This window comes from Crocuta crocuta, unplaced genomic scaffold (genome assembly GCF_008692635.1).
Source record: "Crocuta crocuta isolate KB4526 unplaced genomic scaffold, BGI_CrCroc_1.0 scaffold457, whole genome shotgun sequence".
Classification (NCBI taxonomy): Eukaryota; Metazoa; Chordata; class Mammalia; order Carnivora; family Hyaenidae; genus Crocuta; species Crocuta crocuta.
The window spans coordinates 1,233,600-1,254,793 of NW_027531318.1; the positions used below are offsets into that span (position 1 = coordinate 1,233,600).

The 21,194-nt window shown below is 40.7% G+C and overlaps 1 protein-coding gene across 2 annotated transcripts in view; it reads right to left on the reverse strand.

Moving 5' to 3' along the window:
- Positions 1 to 21,194, reverse strand: part of CCNY (cyclin Y) — a 317,839-nt gene that overhangs the window by 55,406 nt on the left and 241,239 nt on the right. For both annotated transcript variants that reach the window (XM_077771716.1, XM_077771717.1), the window contains one exon: positions 6,471 to 6,505. In XM_077771716.1, the coding sequence (XP_077627842.1) occupies positions 6,471 to 6,505 (35 nt within the window). The remainder of the gene's footprint in view (positions 1 to 6,470; positions 6,506 to 21,194) is intronic.

The window sequence follows — 21,194 nt, forward strand, 5'->3', positions numbered from 1 at the left end:
GATTCTGAACTGAAATCAGTACCAGGAAAAACATGCTACACAGGACATTATTATGGGGCCATTTAACACTGCTAGACTATGGTTAGTTAATTAAAAAAAACTTTATCAATCTTAAATTCTTTTGTTTTTTAATTTTTTTTGAGAGAGAGAAGAGAGAAGAGAGAGCGAGTATGCACAAACAGGGGAGGGGCAGAGGAAGAGGGAGAGAGAAAATCCCAAGCAGGCTCCAAGCCCAAGTGTGGAGCCTGACTCAGGACTCGATCTCATGACCATGAGATCATAATACGAGCCAAAATCAAGAGTCAGACACTTAACTGACTGAGCCATCCAGGCACTCCAAATCAATGTTATCACTGATTTTGATAACAATGTTGTAGTTATACAGAGAATATCCTTGCTATTAGGAAATACACAGTATAGTATCAAGATGTAAAGGAAATGATGCAATCTACTCCCAAACATTTGGAAAAAATAATCTAGGATAATGATCAGAGGATGGGTAGAAAGTGATAAAACACTGGCCTAAAACCGGTGAATCTGGATAAATAGTATATGAGAATTTATTGTATTATTATTACAACTTCTAGAAGTTTGAAATTTTTCAAAAAAGTTAAATATAAATGTGTGTAAAAGTTATATGTGCTTATAGGACTATATAACATAAATAACCATAAAACACATATAACTTTATGTGACATATATATGTGTAACAACATTTCCATAAAGTATAAGAACAGACTGAAGCACACGGATGCTGGGTGGGAACCTCTGCTTAAAGGGAAGGGGAAAGACAGTCTACTTCTTAAAGGGCTTTTCTGGCAAAGTCCTTGCTCATTCTCAGATTTCATGTTTTTTTCTTTGCTTTCTCTACTCCAGAAGTCTCTAAGCAGGGTGATGAAGTTAAACAAAGAGAGCAAGGAAGTAAAAAAGTGGCAGAGTAAGGAGGGTGCCTGTCTGGCTCATGTGAGGAACAGCTGTGTCCCCTCTACCCTTAGTGAATGATAACAAAGGAACTGGGAAGTCACAGACGGAGGTCCTATAAGAACAGCTCCTTCCATCCATACAGCAATGTCTAAGCAATGTGAAAACAAGATAACCGTGGTTAAGAACTTGTGCTGGCTTACTCACAGATGAGATCCTAACAGTACATACAAAAGATCAGGGTTTCAAACAGAGCAACTCCTGTCGAAAACATGTTGTGAATTTTCTAGCACAAGCCTAACACTGGTTCAGTGGCCCCTTCATTTGTCCTAACAAGGACAATGTAGTTTTCAAAATGACCTACGAAGGTACCAGGGAAGCAATTCTACCAGTCAGCTACTATATTTGTATAGAGCATTACATTTTACAAGACTTACTTTAATGGTGTTACATAACTAGAGTTAACAGAATGAAGAAAGGGAAGGGTGGGTAGGAAGAAACAGGCAAGAAACAGGGAAGTAAAGGTGTTCTATCGACATAACCAAGACATTCAAAAATGTGACAGCCCACACACACTTCTCATTTGTATCAACATTATCAGTATGTACACATTATTTCTAGACCCTCTAAAAGAAACCTGAGAGAACATAAAAAAGTGTGTTCCCTATTTCAACATTCTTTGTCAAGTGAATGAATGTGTGAGAACCAGAGTATCCTTGCATTAGTGAACTATAAAAATCCTGTGCTTTGGGGGCGCCAGTGTGGCTCAGTCGGTTGAGCGTCTGACTTTGGCTCAGGGCATGATCTCACAGTTCGTGGGTTTGAGCCCCACATCAGGCTCTGTGCTGACAGCTCAGGATCTGGAGCCTGTTTTGGATTCTGTGTCTCCCTCTCTCTGTCTGCCCCTCCCCCATTCATGCTCTCTGTCTCAAAAATAAATAAACTATAAAAAAATTTTTTTTTAAAAATCCTGTACTCTTGTATTACTCTAACTTTCCTATAAATTTGAAATTATTTCAAAATGTAAGTTGGATTCTTTCATCTTCCTAGACTTTTAAATTCTTGCTGTGATTAAAATCTTAGTGAGGCTTCTTTCACACCCTCCAAGCATATTGTATTGATGCCAACACAACAGTTACTCAATAAGTTTGTGTTGTATTAGGAGCAAATTTCCCAAAGAGGCAAAACAAGATTAGAACTTTTAAAATTTCAGTTCTTGAATCAAACTCACTTCATTCTTTGATGTCTATGCCTTAACAGATGGAAACTAGAGCCATAAGAGACACTATTTTAGAAGGAATTTACTCTTCTCCCATTCAAAGCTAAAAGGCAGAAATCAATTCAGAATTCTACTTACGAGGACTGTGAACTCTCTATAAAAGTACTCCCAAACAAAGTTGACAGAATATATTCCACCCTGATCTTAACAATTATGAAAACACTATATCCATACTCAAAATACCAGAAAGACTTTCATCGGTTTTGGTATTGAACTTGGAAAATTAAACAGAATTTACCTATAGTCCAATAGACAATACCAGTAATAACATTGCCATATTTATACAGTGTTAAAATTAGTCTGCAAATCACCTTCCTTTCCATTATATCATTTGAGTCAGGCAGGCCAGGAATTATAATGATTCTATGAGACCGAGCCTTTTACAAGGCCCCCAAATTATCAGGTGGTAGGTCTAGGACTTGAGTAAAATTCGTTTGGCTCCAAGTCCACCTAAAAGCGTGACTGTTGCTTAACTGATAAATCATACTCTCTAGTTATTTTATTCTCTCACAAAGCTCCTTGATCTATCTTCTGTTTCATTATTAAGACAAATACTGTAACTGTTTTGCCATGAGAGTAAGGTAGGCCAGCCACTCAACTTCTGGTTCGTTCGTTTTACATCTTTTTTTTTTAATTAAAGACTTCTTAGAATGATCTATTCACTTTAGGTATGCCATCACCAGGTGGCAAGAGATTAGACCAAAGTAAAAGGGATGAGTTTTCCCTCAGTTTCAAAAGTGATTCCAGACTCCAGACACCTGCAATGCCACTCACAATTTATAATCAGAGATTTTCACATTTTAATGAAAAGATTCATTAAAGTAGCTAACCTTAAAGAAAAAGCAAAGCCAAAACTAGCAAATATTGGATAAGAGCTTTAAATGAAGCTCTTTACCCAACCCTCTTTTAATAACCTAAGTGTCTTTCATAATAAACTTTCCTACAACTAATTACATCTGTTATACTAATTACATCTAAAACATAGATGCTGATTAGAGTATTAATCTGTATAATTCACCCTGATTTAACTAATGTCCAAAATACCAGGGATCGGGGTGCCTGAGTGGCTCAGCTGGTTAAGCGTCCGACTTCGGCTCAGGTCATGATCCCACGGTTCATGGGTTTGAGCCCCGCGTTGGGCTATGTGCTGACAACCAGCTCAGAGCCTGGAGCCTGTTTTGGATTCTGTATCTCTTTCTCTCTCTGACCCTCCCCTGCTCACACTGTCTCTCTCTCTCTCACAAATGAATAAAATATTAAAAAATAAAAATTAAAAAAAAATACCAGAGAGCTTTACCCTTGAATGGTTTCAAGCTTTAAAACTTATAATTATTTTAAAAGCAGCCTCCTTTTACTTATTCCTTTATAACTGTCTTGACTTTTCTGAGCCAATTAAAGGCCCATCTCTCTTCCAGCCTGGAATTTCATTCTCTACTGTAGATCCTTTCCCTGTAGAATGTTCCCAAAGTCTACTCCTCCCACTTACTAAGGTACCACTAGCTAGGAGCCAGAAAAATCTTATTCTTCTCCACTTGGTCAAAGTTATTTCCCTTGCAGTCATCATTATTCAGGAGGGGAGCTGACCAGCCCCACCATTCTCAAATGGCTTACCTACAGTCACTGCTTTCATTTTTCTTAAACAGTAGCCTCTTTGTAGATTATCTTAGCAACATGTATTAAGTAGGTTCTTCAGAATGTCAAAGGAGAAATTAAAGAAACAACATCCCTCACAATAAAGCAAATAAAAAGCAAAGAGGTTTTATAAGCAAGGGCAAAGAATAACCATCATTTCACAGTTTAACAACAAATTAGATTACAAACTTTAGTTAAGGCCCAGATTCAGAAATGACTCCTATGAACTATCCTATAAAAATTTAATTAATCTCTAACTTCAGATAAACAAGCTAAACCTCCATTCAAATGGGAACTGGAAGGAATTGGCATCATCCTCTGAGAAACAGTATATAGGGATGAGAGCTAAGAGGGGAGTTCTGAAGCCAGATCACCTGAGTCCCAATCCTGGTTCCACTGCTTAACTTTGGCTAATTGCCTTGTGCCACACTTTCTTCATCTGTAAAATGTAAATGATAAAGAGTACCTACCCAGCATGGTTACTGAGTAAGTAGGTTAAACCAATTAGAACAGCCTGGTACAAACATAGTAAAGTACTCAATAGACTGTACTGTTGATGATGACTCATCCTTTGTCTACTGCTCTAACTCCTAACACCCAAGTGTCTCAAAATCTGAAAAGCACAGTTGGTTTCTTAGCCTAAATGAATCTGCAGTAATTTCACTCAAATGATATTTCAGTTGGTTGGAATGGCATATTCCAATGGCTTTTCCCAGCACAGGCAGAGCCAATATGTTACTTTGCAACTGGTCTATTCATGAACTGAAAGGTTGTGCTGCTACAGAGTCATCTGTTATATAAGACACCACAGAGGTTTCTTTTATATAGGAACAAGTACATGTGAGCAGATTTCAACCACTGTGTGATTTCACTCTTTGTATCAGGACATGAGAGGTTTTACAGTAAGGGTCTGAGGGCTGAACTGGGTTTCAACACATAGCCTACCATTCTAATCCACATTCTGAGCCCAAGAGATATTTACTCAGTGTGTGCCATGTCTGTATACAATGCAAAGTGTGATGTTAAGTGGGAGAAAATATAAAAATAGATCTGCAGATTAGCACTATGAGAGCACAACTCTGTCCTGCTAGCCACAATCAGAACGGGGTGGCATGTTCCTCTGTTTTCTTCAAAACACCTTAATACAGCTGCAATGTCAAGGTAGCCTGACTGCAGTATCAGTTCTTCTCTTTCCCTTTTATGTTCTTTGGCAGACATGCTAATGAGTCAGAAAGTATCCAAGAGCATCCAGCAGGCAAATAAATGAAAACTAAGGATTTATAAAATTAGTTCAAATCACTCATTTCTATGTCCCGGTATATACTGCTTTTTTAAAGAAAGGCATACATTTTCCTTGTGACATAAATGTTAATTTCACAGATGCTTTACGCATTGATGCTTCAAAATTTGAGAAGGCTTTAAGAATCTCAAAAAAAAAAACTACTGACATCCTCTCCGACCCTTTGAACACTGTATATGCATATATATACATACATATATATATATATGTATGTATATATATATTGACACTGCTTAAGAAGGAATTACCAACCTCCTAATGGCCAAGCAGGGAGCCCCTTGAGAACATGGGCCCAGCTTATGAATTTCTTTTCAACTGCATTTTGTTCAGATTTCCAAAGGTCAGAGAAGGCAGTATTATAGCTGTAAGCCCCTTTAACATAGCTTCAGTGCCACTAACTTCAAAGTTGACAAATGCTTACATGTAGACAGTCTAGAAATTCTGAGAAAAACCCTTGTAAGATCAAATGCATCACTCTTCTTTTCAGCATGAGCATTTATAAGCATACTTATTTTGGTAAATTTTACCTACTTCATCATTCCATACCTCATGGAGACAGTTTTCTTTCCTAAATGAAGAGACATCAGTTTGGAGGGAGAGGAAAGTGGAAGGTCTCCACACTCCTGCGGGGTACAAGCTGGGGTCTCACAAGGTGGGGAGGTGTTAGTGGGAGGGTGATAGGAGTAGAGATGGGACCAGTCAGTTGCACCTGCTGCTCAAGGAAGAACAACAAGGTATCTCAAAGGGACACTTAATGCCCAGCCAGTGGGGGGATGGAGATACTGCTCAGAATGGCCAAAAGAGGTGAATTTTTGTAATCCTTTTAAAATTAAAGAGTTATCAAGTTTATTCTTCTGTGAACAAAAGAACACACAATCTCTACTAGAGGACCCATAAATAACAACTGAGGAGAGGAAAGAGTGTGTGGAGACAGATAGCCTCTTGGAAACAATTCTGTGTTTATTCAAATAGAAGTGAGTTACAGAGAGAAAAATAGTAATTTGGGAGTGGGGGTAGGAGGAGGAGAGAATGGGAAATTTAAAAGAAGTTGCTTTCATTTGGACCTGCGTGGTATGTGCTGTGGTGTTGTTCACATACATCTTCCCATGAACAACCGCAGTCTGTGGCTTCTGCAAAAACACTTGGGACAATGGAAATACCAAGCCACGCTTGTCCAATTACAAACCAAAGTGAGCATAAGTACATTACAACATTCTTCACATTCTTCCACGTACTGACAAAATACATGAACCATTTGCACCTATTACAGACATGGTTATTTAAGCTCTTTACATGGTATAATCATTATGAAGAACACAAGGAGACAGCTTCACTTACATGGTTAATGAAGAGACTCTTGCGTTTTTCTCTCACTGTAAAGACAAAAGATGCAACAGAAATGTTACATGCCTGCGTGCCAACCCCTTGCAGGTTGCTGAGGACTGGGCCTCTTGTGTCACAGTCCCATCCTTTACCAACCAACATACCTAGCTGCTCAATTCCTATATATAAGACAATGTGACCTGTACAAATGCAGATCTGAACTTGGCTAATAGAGCCAAACATATACCCACTGAAAGTATGGCACCCTAACCAAACAACTGCAGCTAGGATTAACTGAGTGGTGACAGCTTTCTAGTAACTAAACAATATATTAGTAAATTTTTCATAAAACCTATATGCATCCATTAATTTAAGATGATTAACCACTAATAAGACTATTTCTAACCCAACCAGACCCATAAGGGTCCCTAAAATTTGGGTGAAATATTTAACAAAAGTACCCATAACACAGAATTAAAACCAGAGAAAGATAATGTACATCAATGGTGCCCTTTATCACAGTAACCAATTACTCTCCACGCTGGGTGCTAATGAATCAAAACCAGGCTTCTGGCTAGGAGGCCTCCTGGAGTGTCCTTCAGTCTCTCTCCCTCAGTAAGGCTGGTAAAACTCACAATAAAAAACACTGCCCTGGGGTGTCTGGATGGCTCAGTAGGTTAATACACATCGGACTTTGGCTCAGGTCACGATCTTCCAGTTCATGGGTTCAAGCCCTGTGTTGGGCTCTGTGCTGACAGCTCAGAGCTGCTTTGGATTTTGTGTCCCCCTCTCTCTCTCTGCCCCTTCCCCGCTCACCCTCTGTCTCTGTCTCAAAAATAAATAAACATTAAAAAAAAAAAAAACCCAAAACACACTGCTCGTCTAAAAGATCATTTCTCCTACTGCTGTCTATGCAGTGTGGCCTACACTGAGCGGCTCAGCTTTCCATACACTAGACGTCAGTTTCCCAAAGAAGGGGTCCTCAGCACCAAAGATGCAGAAGGGTGACAGGAAGCCCAGAGGATTATTAAAACAACTTGGTATCATTGAGTTTTGCCCCTTCTTTCCTGAACACTTACTTCTGAGGGTACATATTAGTCAGCTGACACCTTTATTGAGTAGGTCATTGCAGAGGACATGAAGAATGGGCCTCCTTCAAGGAGATGACATCCTTGGTCCCTGGGACTCAATAATGCTATCTCAGGGTAGCCTGAAACAATAGCAAACAAATTCACCTCATCTGAGGTGGCCTTTTTTCTTGGCAGGCCATAACCCAAATGCAGAGTCACTAGTTTTCAAAGTCCTTCAGCTGCTCTGACTGAGGGGCCTGTTTTCCTATGTTTACATTCTGTTTTCAATTCACAAGGAAACATTTCTCTTTTCCCAAGAAGTCCTAATATCTATGGAATGACTGCTGTCCCTCTTCCTATCCCAAAAATGTTTGAGATACAAAGCAAAAACCAGCCGAGGATGCTGCTGGGAGAAGCTGCCTACAGCTGGCATTAGATGGATTCATCTGCAGGCCACTGGCATGCACTACACACAGAACGTGAGGCACCCTGGCTATGCTGGAGACCAGACCCGCACACAGGGAGCTCAGTCACATATACAACAGCAGCAGACTGTGTCTGCTATTCAGAGTGCCGAAGTTCCAAGATTTCTTTTGACCTAATTCCAAATAAGCATCATCCATATGTGGACCATAACAAAAGAAAAGTGAGGATCTAGCAGGAAGCACTAGGTTTGAACTTCCTGGCAAACATACTTTGTGTGCATGTGTGTGTGCACGTGTTCATGTCAATACTAAATTATTATGCATCTAGTTGGGGCTGCTCTACCACATGGGGGTAGAATGACATTTCTGTGGTGGTTTTCCATTGGCTGAAGGCATCTGGAAATGCTTTCTACACAGGCAGTAGACCTACTGGTGTTTCTAGCAAATTTCTTGGGTAACATTTAGCACTTCCTAGGACATCCCAAGAAAGAGGTTTGTGCAGAGCCTTTGTGTCTCCCATCATGGGAACTGCCTCCATGGTCACCTTAATGCCCTGTATCACCCAGCCTCCAGCAGATATAAGATATCCATGCTTCAAGGAATATCAGAGCTTCTTTATGGATGCCACTGGAAAAGTTAATAAGAATTAATCAAAAACAGGGGAGAATCTTCAATAGTATGGGCTAAAAGTTTTAACAAAGTTTATAACAAAAAACAAAACAACACTAAGCAAGTAGGAATACTGTAAAAGTATATACTCTTCTTGTACATCTTCTACAAAAATAAATCTCAAGGAAAAAATCAGGCCATTTCCGTGAAGCCCAAAGGGTTACAATTAGAATTGTAAAAACCAAACTTCACAGACAATTGTAAAACACCCAAGGATAAGGTATCCAAATCTATTACTGAATTATCTTAGGCCCTCACTGTTATAATACAAATAAATACCTACACATTATACTATTTCCCTCGGAGCAACTGGGCCTGCTGAAATCTGAGTTCACAGGGCCTGAATCATTATTGTGTATTTTGTATTATTTTGTGAGGCACTGCTAAGAGCGCTTTGCAAAATCAAGTCTACATTGTATCTGAAAGGCTTTTCCACACGTGCATACCTATGACCGTCTTCTTCCTGATGGAGTGTTTCCTGAATCCCCAAACCAACGGTCAGTCCCTACACAAACAAAACTAACTTCCAGTATCCATGCTTGTACTCGGTGACCCTGGCCATAACTGCCTGGAACCAAGTAGAGAGCCATTCCTAGCTGGGCTAATTCTCTCTCCTGGGAATCTGGAGCTGCTAGCTCATCACTGGCAGCACCTTATTTGAAGCTATGGGGTGGGTGGGATGAAGTACATCTCCTGCTGTGCAGAAAGAGTTAACACAGAAGGTCTGAGTGCCATCTCTGAAACGGCTTGTTTGCAAGAGAGGCCCTAAGTTGGTTGGTATCTGGGAATATGAATTTGGGGAGAGTTCCCAGCATTCTATAACTGTTAAAAATGGCTCACTGGGCAAACAACACAGTTTATGCTGAACACCTGCTTTCCTCCTGGGAGTCTACAATTTTGGTACATACTAGGCAGAGGCTGCCTACTTAACCAGTCCTCAGTAAAAATCCTGGGCCTTGGGTCCTTAAGGAACTTCCTTGGCCAGCACGTGTCATGAGCTATCACTGGGGAATCCTAGTGTATCCTGCATGACTCTATTTGGAGAGAACTCTTGGAAGCCTGTTGCTGGTTTCCTCTGGACTTTGCCCATGCACCTTTTCTTTGTATCGAGTTTGCTTTGTATATGTTCTTTGTAATAAGCCATAGCCTTGAGTATGACTATATTTTGAGGGCTACGACTCCTCTGAGTAAACAAAACTGGGGGCGGGGAGTTAGTCTTGATCTCCAACACAGCTGCCATGCAGAGATGAATGGAGGGCAAGCGGGTGATGAGGGGAAGGTAGGTACTTCCTTAGTTCCTAATGGCTTTTAGTCCTTACTTCCAATGACTTGTAAGGTTTCTCTGATACCCTGGTGCCCTTACAATTAATTATTCCTTTTCCCCTAAGCTAGCAGGGGCAGGACTAAGATACTACCACAGGAGAAAAAAATACTCAAAATAAGTGGAATCTCTTACAATGGTATTACTCAAAAAGATGAATTATATTACCTAATCTAAATCTGTCTTTAAAACAAATTTGAAACCACTGAGGCCATTACTCAGCTCTGAAATTCAAATGGCTTTTAGACATTTTGTTTTGTGTAATGGTATAAGCAATATGCCGATTCATTTCTGACATTAGCTTTAATCATCTTTAAACCTGAATATTCTTGGTTACTAATAGCCTATCAGTCAAAATCTCTGGAGTCCTCAGAGTTCCTACATAATTGAAAAACTAATAGTCACATTTTGCTTTGTTGGAAAAATAGGTAAATAAAGTGGTGTGGATCAGAAGTCTCACTTTCCTGGGAAAGAAATAATAGCCATCTCCTTTGATCCCATCCATGATGATTTAAGAGAATTTTTAAGTAGCTATTAAAAATAGTCCATAATGACTTAAGTAGAAAATGTATTTGAGGCTTTAAAAATAAGCCATCTAAAATCAGCAGACACTACAGTTAGCATTGAAAGTCTACTCCAGATAAAATGAGGAGAAAATGGCAGAGTATGCAATCCGAGAGAGCCAAAACTTCACTTGGGTTGCCACATGACATTCCCTTGTCACAACGTCACAGAAGCAAAATTTCTTTATTTTTAAAACTAAAACCTTCTAAAAAAAAAAAAAAAAAGCCTAGTGCCTAATTGCTGAGGATTTAACAATATAAATGCAAATTTTGCTGATCTCTTTTCTAGACAGGCATTTAAAAAATGTATTTTAGTGTGTTTCCTATCAAAAGGAGGTTTTTCTCTATGCACAGGTACACAGATGTGCTATGTGCATTTTTGCATCAATATATTTATATGTAAACATGTGCACATATACCAGCACACCACCCGAAATACTGATCATTTTTCTGCTGGTGTTAGCAGTGTCACTGTATAACAATTCTTTAATACATAAGAGTATTAATCCTTTGTCATAGATATTACAGTATTGTTCCCATTTGATGGTTTAATTTTTAGGATCCATTTTGACATAAGTTCTCAATTTTAGGCAATTTCTCCTATTGGTCTTAATAACCTTACATGCCCCTTTCCCCATTCTGAGATTAATATATTTACAAGTATTTACAAGATATTTACAAGTATATTCACCACTGTTAACCTACAACTAGTTGATCCACCAGAAGTCTATTCTGGTACATGATGGTGAAGTTAATCACTTGACTTTTTAAAATCTTTATTTATTTATGTACTTTGAGAAAGAGAGAGACAGACAGACAGGCAGGCAGGGAAGAGGAGGGGCAAAGAGGGGGAGAGAAAGAATCCCAAGCAGGCTCTGTGCTGTCACAGTGCAGAGCCTGATGTGGGGCTCAACTTCACAAACCACGAGGTCATGACTTGAGCTGAAGTCAATGTCAAGACACTTAACCAACTGAGCCACCCAGGCACCCCTCACTTGATTTTTGAAGGTGAGATTCAAAGCACTACATATAGTTTTATAAAGGGCTGCTATCAAATGTTGGCTGCTATCTGACCTCTTCTTCCAGGTTTGCTTCCAAAGTGTATGGAAGTAACTTGTAAATGAGAGGGTTGGCCTATCTGTATGAAGAAATCTGTATCAAGAAATGTGGACAGAAAAAGACAGTGGAACCCAGACACAACCCTACACTCTTCCACTGGTAGTCAGTCAGTCAACATTTCTTCTCCCAGTCAAACCCAGTGTTCGGTGTGAAGTGCTGCAGTCAGCACAAGAAAGGACCCAAACCTGAGACATGCTAAGATGGCAGAGACTGAGGTCAGGGAAGAAACTCAATCTAAGCGAGCAAATGAGAACCTATATTATAGAATAAGGACTGCACCTACTGAGAACTTATGCTGTCTTAGGTACTGTATTCAGAGCTTTGACAGATTACATATTTGGTCTTCCTGACAATGTCATGAGGAGGTATTAAATCTAGTTTACTGTGGCTCAGGAAGACCATAGGTATCAGATGCACAAAATCATACAGTGATGGATGTAAGCCTGCAGCTGGTTGATTCCAGAAGACTGTGCTTTAAAACAAGACTATCTTGGGGCACCTGGGTGGCTCAGTCGGTTAAGCGTCCGACTTCGGCTCAGGTCAGGATCTCATGGTTCGTGGGTTTGAGCCCCGTGTCGGGCTCTGTGCTGACAGCTAGCTCAGAGCTTGGAGCCTGTCTTCGAATTCTGTATCTTCCTCTCTCTCTGACCCTCCCCTGCCCATGCTGTCTCTCTCTGACTCTCAAAAATTAATTAAATAAATAGAATTAAAAAAATTTTTTTTAAAAACATAAAACAAGACCATCTTCAGGAAATTTTTCCAAGGCATTATTTGCTCTCAGGTACTGACTCAGACTTAGCAATGAAACTCAGTTGCCATCCATATGTCGTGGAGCAGCTGACCACAAACTTCAACTATGTAAGGTAGGCTATAAAGCTGAGAGGCTGTGATAAGGACAGAAAGGGTCAGCCTGTGCTAAATGAAGGGAGATGGGAGGTCATCACAGTTTTAAAAGGAGAGTTGAAAGAAGCTGTTGAAAAGTAAGAGTTTATCACTACCAACTAACAAGCCAGATGGTGCTAGGCTAACAGCAGAACTTGTGGGGATGAGCACCGGTATTATATGGAAACCAACTTGACAATAAACTATCTGTAAAAAAATAGATAAATTCAAAGAGCCAGAAAAAAAACAAAACAAAACAAAACAAAAAAACCCACAACTGTGAAGGAGAGGGCATCAAGCTCCACCCCAGCTGGGATGAATTACCCACCCGGAGCCTTTGCTCTGAGTCTCAGCTCACTGAGCAATTTTCTGATGACTAAATCTGGGGAAAGCATAGGTCAGGAGAGATGATAAGTAAAAAGCATACTGAAGAAATACTGACATCCTGGGACTAATTTTGATTTCAGCAGAGTCTGCACTGTGCAAGCAGCTTTTTCCAGAATGGAAGGCCCAAGAGATCAGACACCGGAGCAAGGTGATGTTTCCCAGAAAGGTGGGCCACAGCGGCCAAAAAAGACCTCCGCGTCCATTTAACTTGCAGGGCTTAGTATGGCCAAGAGAACCCACATCACTCTATTTCACGCAGTCAAGAAATGACTGTAGAAACAGGAGCGCAGTCCTGGAGGTGGGATGGTCCTGTCAAGTTCAGACCTGGGAGGGGGAAGTCCAAATACATTTCCTGAACCTTAAAAAATCCTACATTCTCCTGCTCTCAAGTAATGAACATGTTTTTAACAAAGTCAGGAAAGGTGGAAGAAAGGGATGCTGTGGCATAAAGAAAGAGCCCCCCTGTCACGGAGACTGTCACAACGCTGTAGCATGTCTGCCCAGGACAGATCATGATTCCCTGGCTTCATTCTTTCATTATTTTATTCATTCAATCTATTTTCTTTTTAAGTTTCTTCCACCTGCTAGCCTCTGTGCTAGGAAAACAGTCTCTATCCTAAAGCATCATGGAATTTAGTGGATACATCAGCCCACTATTTCTTTACAAACAACAATAAAAAAAAATCAACTCCACAACGCAGGAATATGCAAACTGCACTAGATTTAATGCCACTGATTTTATGGTACACCTTTGTTCTATTTACCACTAAGGAAAAAAATGCTGCCAACTAAATTTTGAGAAGCCATTGGCTGTCTTGATTCTAGAGATGTTACATTTGGAGAAATGTCTATCAGAATGGGTGAAATGTAGGGAAGTCCAGGAAGCACCACCTAAGAGGCAGACTTAGGGAAGGCCACTGTGAACAGAGGACACTGTGTCAGCTACGGTGTGACAGAGAAAAGGGACTGGCCTTTCAGGACTGGGAGCAGCTCAACTGTGGGACCACACAGCAGGAGGCAGAGGAGGACTTGCAGGGAAGGCAGAAAGGGCCCAAGGGGAATGACTGCATGCCACGTCGAGGGCTCACTGTCCCTTGTGGGTGAGCAGAAACTGATGGAGGACAGTTTGAACAGGAGTGACCCTAGTGGAACTGTGCTTCAGAAAACTCCTTCTGTTTGGAAAAGTGGAGGAAAGGTGAGAACAGAGATGGAAGCAGGAAGGTGGAAAAGGACGGTGGTCACAGACCAAGTGAGGGAACATGAGCTGTGGGTCATGACACTGGAAGAAGAGATACCAGCTATCTAGCTGATAGATGGGATGTAAGACATTGATCACAGGGCTCCTGGACTGCTGGACTGTTGGCTGTGTTTATCCTTTAAAAAACAAACAAACAAACAAACAAACAAACAAAAAACCACAAGAAGAGGAGGTAGACAGGAGAAGAAAGATGGTGACTTCCAACTTAGATATGCCAATCCTGAGGGGTTTGTGTGACTGCCAGACGGAAGGTCTATCAGGTGGTGGGAAATACACATCTGTAAAACATAACTGCAGTGTCAAGACAGGGAATGGCTTCTTCTTGCCTGGGGTCCTGGGATATGATGGCTCAGGGGAGTCCCAGGTGTCAGCAATGATGGACCCCAAGTATCTGCTTCACAGGTACAAGAGCAGGCACTGACTGTAAACATTGACTGAATGCCTACTATAAGTTCAAGACATCTTCCTATTGCCTCATGACAACAATCTACTAATATGACAGCTATGATCATTGCCAATTTATAGGAAAATATGACCCAGGAGGTTATATAACTATAAAGCTCACTAATGGCACTCAAGAGCCTAAGGTCAGTCCCAGAGCCCTGGCTGCCAAATTATAGACAAAAGAATGATTCCTTGCAAGCAGGAGCTTGCTACAGGCTGAACATAATCACAGTCAGCCCCACACTTTAAGTGACTGGTGTTTCACTTCTCTGGACTTCTGACATGTCTTAGGCATCTACTCCCCAAACTAGAAGGAAAAAATAAGGGAAGGCAATACTAGTTTTCATAATTCTTTACCCAAAATGATCTCGTCAGAGGATAACTTGGGGCTGGAGTAGAGCAGCAGTGTTCAAAGAACTCCTAAAGAGGACTGAGGTGTGAGGCAGCGGCTCCATCCCCACCTCCTCTTCCACAGCTACCTTTCTCCCACTTCTCAGAAAAGAGACATGACAACCCATCCTGGACCTGCACCAGCCCAACATGAAAGACCTCTGCAGGGGCACCAAACAGGACATGCGGACACCAGCACTGAGGCTGCTGCCTTTAATCCAGGTTCCATGACCTGAAGCACAGCCTGGAATCGACCCAGTCCTGTGGACATTTCTTCTTGGGGCTCAGTGAGGACTTCTGGCTCCGAATCTACAGATACCAGACAGTGATGACAGTTTCTATTAGCACCAGGCCTCTTCAGGGTTTAGACTCCATCGAAGGTGCAGGCTCTGAAGGAGAGGCCCAGTGGAGCACAGGGATGAGCGTGAAGGTGCAGCAGGCTGCCAGCAAGGCACATACTTCATTATCCCTGTCTGGCCATTTACCAGGATCAGACAAGTGAAGGTGGTCACAGGCATGTGTACTGAACACGTGACATCAATTGAAGAGAAATGATATCAGACTGTTTCTGACGGAAGTAAGTCTGATTTGACTTTCTGGTTTGACAATGATGCCTAGCTTTGCCAACAAGATCATATGAAGGACACAGAACATTTTAACAAAAATATATTTAAATCAAAAGAGAAGCTAAAATCATTAATTCAGAGGAAAGGGACAGATGGGAATCTTCCATCTAACATATATTAGAGTTCCTTCTATTGGCTACTCACTGCACATGGCTTAGAGATGTAAATGTGAAAAAGACATGCAGTAAAAATAATACAGTGAAGATCACTGCCTCTTTAGAGAGGATACAGACTGGAATTAGGTCAAAGGTATCAGACAAGGGGTTCTGAAATGAATCACAGATTTATTTTCCCAAGGCTCCTGAGTATATCAATCAGGTAAATAAACCTGGTGCCACTAAACGCAAATGCTATTCTTTAACAACAGATATAATTAAAAGTCATTTTCGTATGTCTGGTACAGTCTTTTGGGTGTACTCCCCAGAAACTGCAGAAGTGAGAAGTTTCTATAACTGGGTGAGAAATTCTTTTGCAAATCAAGGGATTCCAATTCCTTTCTGTCAACAAAGTTGAAGGAGAACAAGATGGAACTGTAGCTGACTATTAGGAATTATTTTGGATGATAAATCACTTGGAGATTTTTTTTTACATAAGAACCAGATGACATAGAAAGCATTTAGTGATATTACTATAACAAACCTCCTACTATTCCCATGTATTTGTGTATATAAGCAAAGTTCCTCAGCACTTACATCTATGAAAACAAAGAATTTGATGATGGCTAGCACCTCATTCCAGTAATGTGTTAATATTCATCCACAGAAGCATCTCAGTAAGATATGTTTTTCTAAAATTATTTCACTTTTCTGAAATAATTTTTCATTAAAATTTTAATGTTTGTATTGTTTTGATCAACTGAGGGCTAATGATAACAGTAACGATACATGAATCCAGAATTTACTTTTAGCATTTAGACACTTATAATTGTGAGAAATAAAAATTAAACTTAGTTCCATATTTTCATAGAAGTATGATAGTGTGATAAATGACTTTAGAAATTTATTACATTAGAGGCACCTGGGTGGTTCAGTTGGATAAGCATCTGACTCTTGATTTCTACTCTGGTCATGGATCTCCCCATTGGTGAGTTTGAGCTCCGTGTCAGGCTCTGGGCTGACAGCTTGGGGCCTGCTTGGGATTCTCTGTCTCCCTCTTTCTGCCCCTCCCCTGCATACAGGCATGTGTGTGCACTTATTCTCTCTCTCAAAAATAAACATTAAATATATATATTAGGATAAAATTCTATGGAGAAAATGACATGGAAATACAAGTTCAAGATGAAAAAGAAATCATATGAAATTTCCAACTGTTAAAAAAGAGTTGTTCATACATTTTTAAATTATGGTAAATTTATGGTGGATTATCAAATCACTAAAGTATTGAGATTTTATTTGAAACATTTTTTTAAAGATGAATAGTTTTATTTTAAAATGTCAATATTTACAATACATCAAAAATTACATCCTTGGATAGGATGAAAAATATTTATGGTCAACATAAAAATGTTCAAAGGAGTTCATAGTTTTCCAAATTTCCCGTGGTATGTATGCAAAGGGAAAAAAAAAAGTACAAAAATCACTGGTGCAAGAATTTTGGGGTCCTATGGATTCTTGAATATCTAACAGCAAAAATATTCCCTATGGGACCTGATAAGCTGTGAGAGAGACACAGAGAGTGATTGACATAGAGGTGGAGAAAAGGGCATGGTGGAACACAGCACGTGAGACGGTAATAAAGAGAACTGGGGACATGTAGGAAAGGTGACAACAGAAAGGTCATGGGAACGCTCAGATGGAAGAGATTCTCAGCAGGGCACAGGGTCGGCTGCTTCTAAATGCCAGATAAAAGGAGTACAAAAGGTTGGTCCCCTCATGACAGAGAAGTTCAACCCTGCCCAGGAACAAAAACATGACCCCAAACAAAGGAAGGCCACCAAACAATTTTTTCAATTTCAGTATTTCTGAAAGAATGTGCAAAAAACCATGGCTCATATTTTTATTTCTAAATTTTAACACCTTTAGTTTGGCTTCAAATCACTCAATAGACAGTGGATTTTATTCCTTTAATTATTTCAAGGAATTCTTGAACACAGATTACATGCGCACACACACACACATAAGCACAGACACATAAGTTTTTATTTTTGTACAAATTCTTTTTTAAGGCAAAAGAACCTCTATAAACCATACCTAGTTAAAATAAAAAGATGTGATTTGGCTGCTTTCTCTTAGTACTTAAGAGTAGGCAATGAATTGAAACAATGAATTAAAATAGCATAGAAAAGGGAAAGCTACTAGGAACTCTAATTCTTCCCCACAAGCTGAAATAAGAGCATGGAAAACGAAGATAGGCCAAGCTAACTAATTTCTCTCTCACTTGGTGACTCCCCAGGACCCCACCTGCTCCTGAGAGGAACTCCTGGTCCCTTCTTTGTTGAGTGGCTCTCATAAAAGATATTCTGCAATGACATCCCATTTGTGTGAAGAAAAGATTGAGTGAGCAGTCAGACTGGCTTTGGACAGAATATCCCTAACTTCAGCCAGCTGGCGGAGATCTAATTAGGCAAGCATTCCATTATCATTCTGTTATGATAAACTTTCCAGTCTCCTTTTTTAACACTGAGAAAAGGATCCAAGGCCAGCCTAAATCTCTTTGATATCACAGGGAAAAGAATTTAGAAGATTCTAATCTAACTCCTAGTGACTTAACACATGCACCACCTAAAGCAGACGGCTGGCCAGTGGAGAGCATGGCAGACAGAGTGTGCTCATCAGACCACCGAGTGCTGGAGAAGAAAAGAGGATGACGGGTCTGTACAGCAGAGAGCTGCAAAGGCAAAAGAACACCTACCTGGCTGAGGGCCTAGGCAGGAGGTGCCCTAACATAACTGCCATCACCCCACCAACAGCCTCCTACCCACAAACATGGTCCAAACTACTAAAGGAGTACATCAACCTCAAGAAGAAAGGGAGGATTACCAGATTCTAAAGAAAGGAATCTAAAGGGTGCTGTGTGCCTTATAATTTCAGATTATGACATTTCTTCCAATTTAAAATAAATTGGGGGCCACCTGGGTGGCTCAGTAGGTTGAGCGTCTGACTTAGGTTCGGGTCATGATCTCATGGTTCATGGGTTTGAGCCCCGCATCAGGCTCTGTGCTGGCAGCTAGCTCAGAGCCTGGAGCCTGCTTCTAATTCTGTGTCTCCTTCTCTCTCTGATCCTCCCCTGCTCACACTGTCTCTCTCTCTCTCAGAAATAAATTAAAAATATTAAAAAAAAATAAATTGGTATAGGTGGGACCCACAATTTTGGACTGCTCTAATACTCTTTAGAAGTACAAGGGTCTACGGGTGCCTGGGTGACTCAGTGGGTTAAGCATCCAACTTGGGCTCAGCTCACCGTCTCACAGTTCATGGATTTGAGCCCTGTATGGCACTCTGTGCTGATAGCTCGGAGCCTGGAGCCTGCTTCAGATCCTATGTCTCCCTCTCTCTCTGCCTCTCCCATCTCACTCTGTCTGTCTGTCTCTCTCGAAAATAAACATTAAAGGGGTGCCTGGGTGGCTCAGTCGGTTAGGCGTCTGACTTTGGCTCAGGTCATGATCTCACGGTTCATGGGTTTGAGCCCCACGTCGGGCTCTGTGCTGACAGCTGGCTCAGAGCCTGGAGCCTGCTTCGGATTCTGTGTCTCCCTCTCTCTCTGACCCTCCCCTGCTCAAGCTGTCTCTATCTCTCTCCCTCTCAAAAAGAAATTTAAAAAAAAAAAACATTAAAAAATAAATATTTTTAAAAAAGAAGAAAAAGTATGAGAGTTTTAGGACGCCTGGATGGCTCAGTCTGGTAAGCCTCCAACTCTTGGTTTCAGCTCTGGTCATGATCCTAGGGTTGTGGTATTGAGCCCTGTGTTGGGCTCCATACTTAGCATTGAGCCTGCTTATGGTATTCTTTCTCTCTCTCTCTCTCTCTTTCTCCCCCTCGCCCTTCTCCCCTGCTCATACTCTCTCTAAAATTAAAAAATGTTTTAAATTGAAAAAAAAAAGTATGGGAGTCTTATAAAGAAAATCTAAGTCTGTGCAAGTAAAGAAAGATCACAAGCATATCAAAAATGTCTTGTGGCTGTGTCATTTGTTTCCTTCTTTCAATCATCTGAATTGAACACATCCTCTGTACCAGGCAGAGCAGGGCACACAGGGAATACTGAGGTCCATTATCACATGTTCCTTTCCCTCTAAGAGCTATTTGGCAACACAGACAACACCAAATACCACGGTTCAGACTATGAAGAAAGCATTCACATACTATAGCATGAGCTCACCAAAGGCCCACTTAAACTAGCCCGAGAGGTCAAGGACATCTTCAGGGAAGAAGTGATAGCTGAAATGAGGCTTAGAGAATGAAGAAATGAGCTGTATAGAAAACAGAAGGAGAACTCCAGGTAACTGCAAAGGCACATGAGAGCACTGGCAAACCAGCGGCAATGCAAGGGATTCCATATGGCTGAAGCACAGAGATTCGAAAGAAGGAAGTGGGCTGAGAAGGCAGGCAGAGGATGGATCGTGAAGGGCCCTGTCTATTAGAACACTACGGTGTCTGAAATTTAAATCTAAGGTAACTGAGGAGCCACTGAAAAAATTTAAACCAGCAAGTGACATAATCAGATCCAATTTACAGAAAATCTTTTCACCTAGCAATAGTAGAGACATAGGGCTGGAAAGGGATAAGGTCAAAGGCCAGTCCAGAGGCTGCTGGGTAATTCAAATAAGAAAATATGAGGCTCAACGGAGGTGGCAGCAATGGGAATGGTAAAGAGTAGTCAGATCCAAGGGACATCTAAGAGGTAAAAATTAACATACCTTTGATCACCTGGCTACAATGATGTGCTGGTAAAAGTTTAATTGCTGCCTTAAAAAAATGCCCTGCTTTGTAGCATTTGCCAATTTCTATGGTGTAAAAACTCCCACTGCAGCTATTTTCAAACTTCCAAGATGGCGTCACTGAACTTGGAACTGGGAAGCCATGTGCACAACCGGCTCCTGCAAGTCAGGGTGAGTCCACTCCAGCACTACTGCTAGCAAGTGAGACGTGGGAAGAAGGGGGAGTCTAGGAAAATTCAAGGCCTCCCTGGCTTGGGGACCTGAGTAGAATACAAAATGCAGGGTGTTAACTAAGTTCTGATTGGGACATACTGAATTAGAGGCAGATACAAAGATAACCAGCAGGCAGATGGACACAAGGGATTTGAACACGGTAGAGAAAAATCTGGCTAAACATTATAGTTGAAATGGATACCACAAGGAACTATGCACAAACCCAGAAGACAAGAGGGTATAATAAAGCACAGAAACCTAGAAAATACCAACATTAAAGGGATGAATGGACAAGATGCCTGAGAAGGACCTTAAAGAAAGGGAGGGTTTCTCAGGACCAATTTCCCAAAATAGTTCTCTAACTGATAATCAATTCACCAAAAAATTAACTTACTAAAGTTACCAAATTTAGCTATATTTAAAACCTATTTCTTTCAATTATTTATAAGGCAATTGTTTGTTAGAGGGACTTGTTTTCAACAAATTGGCCTTTTATATT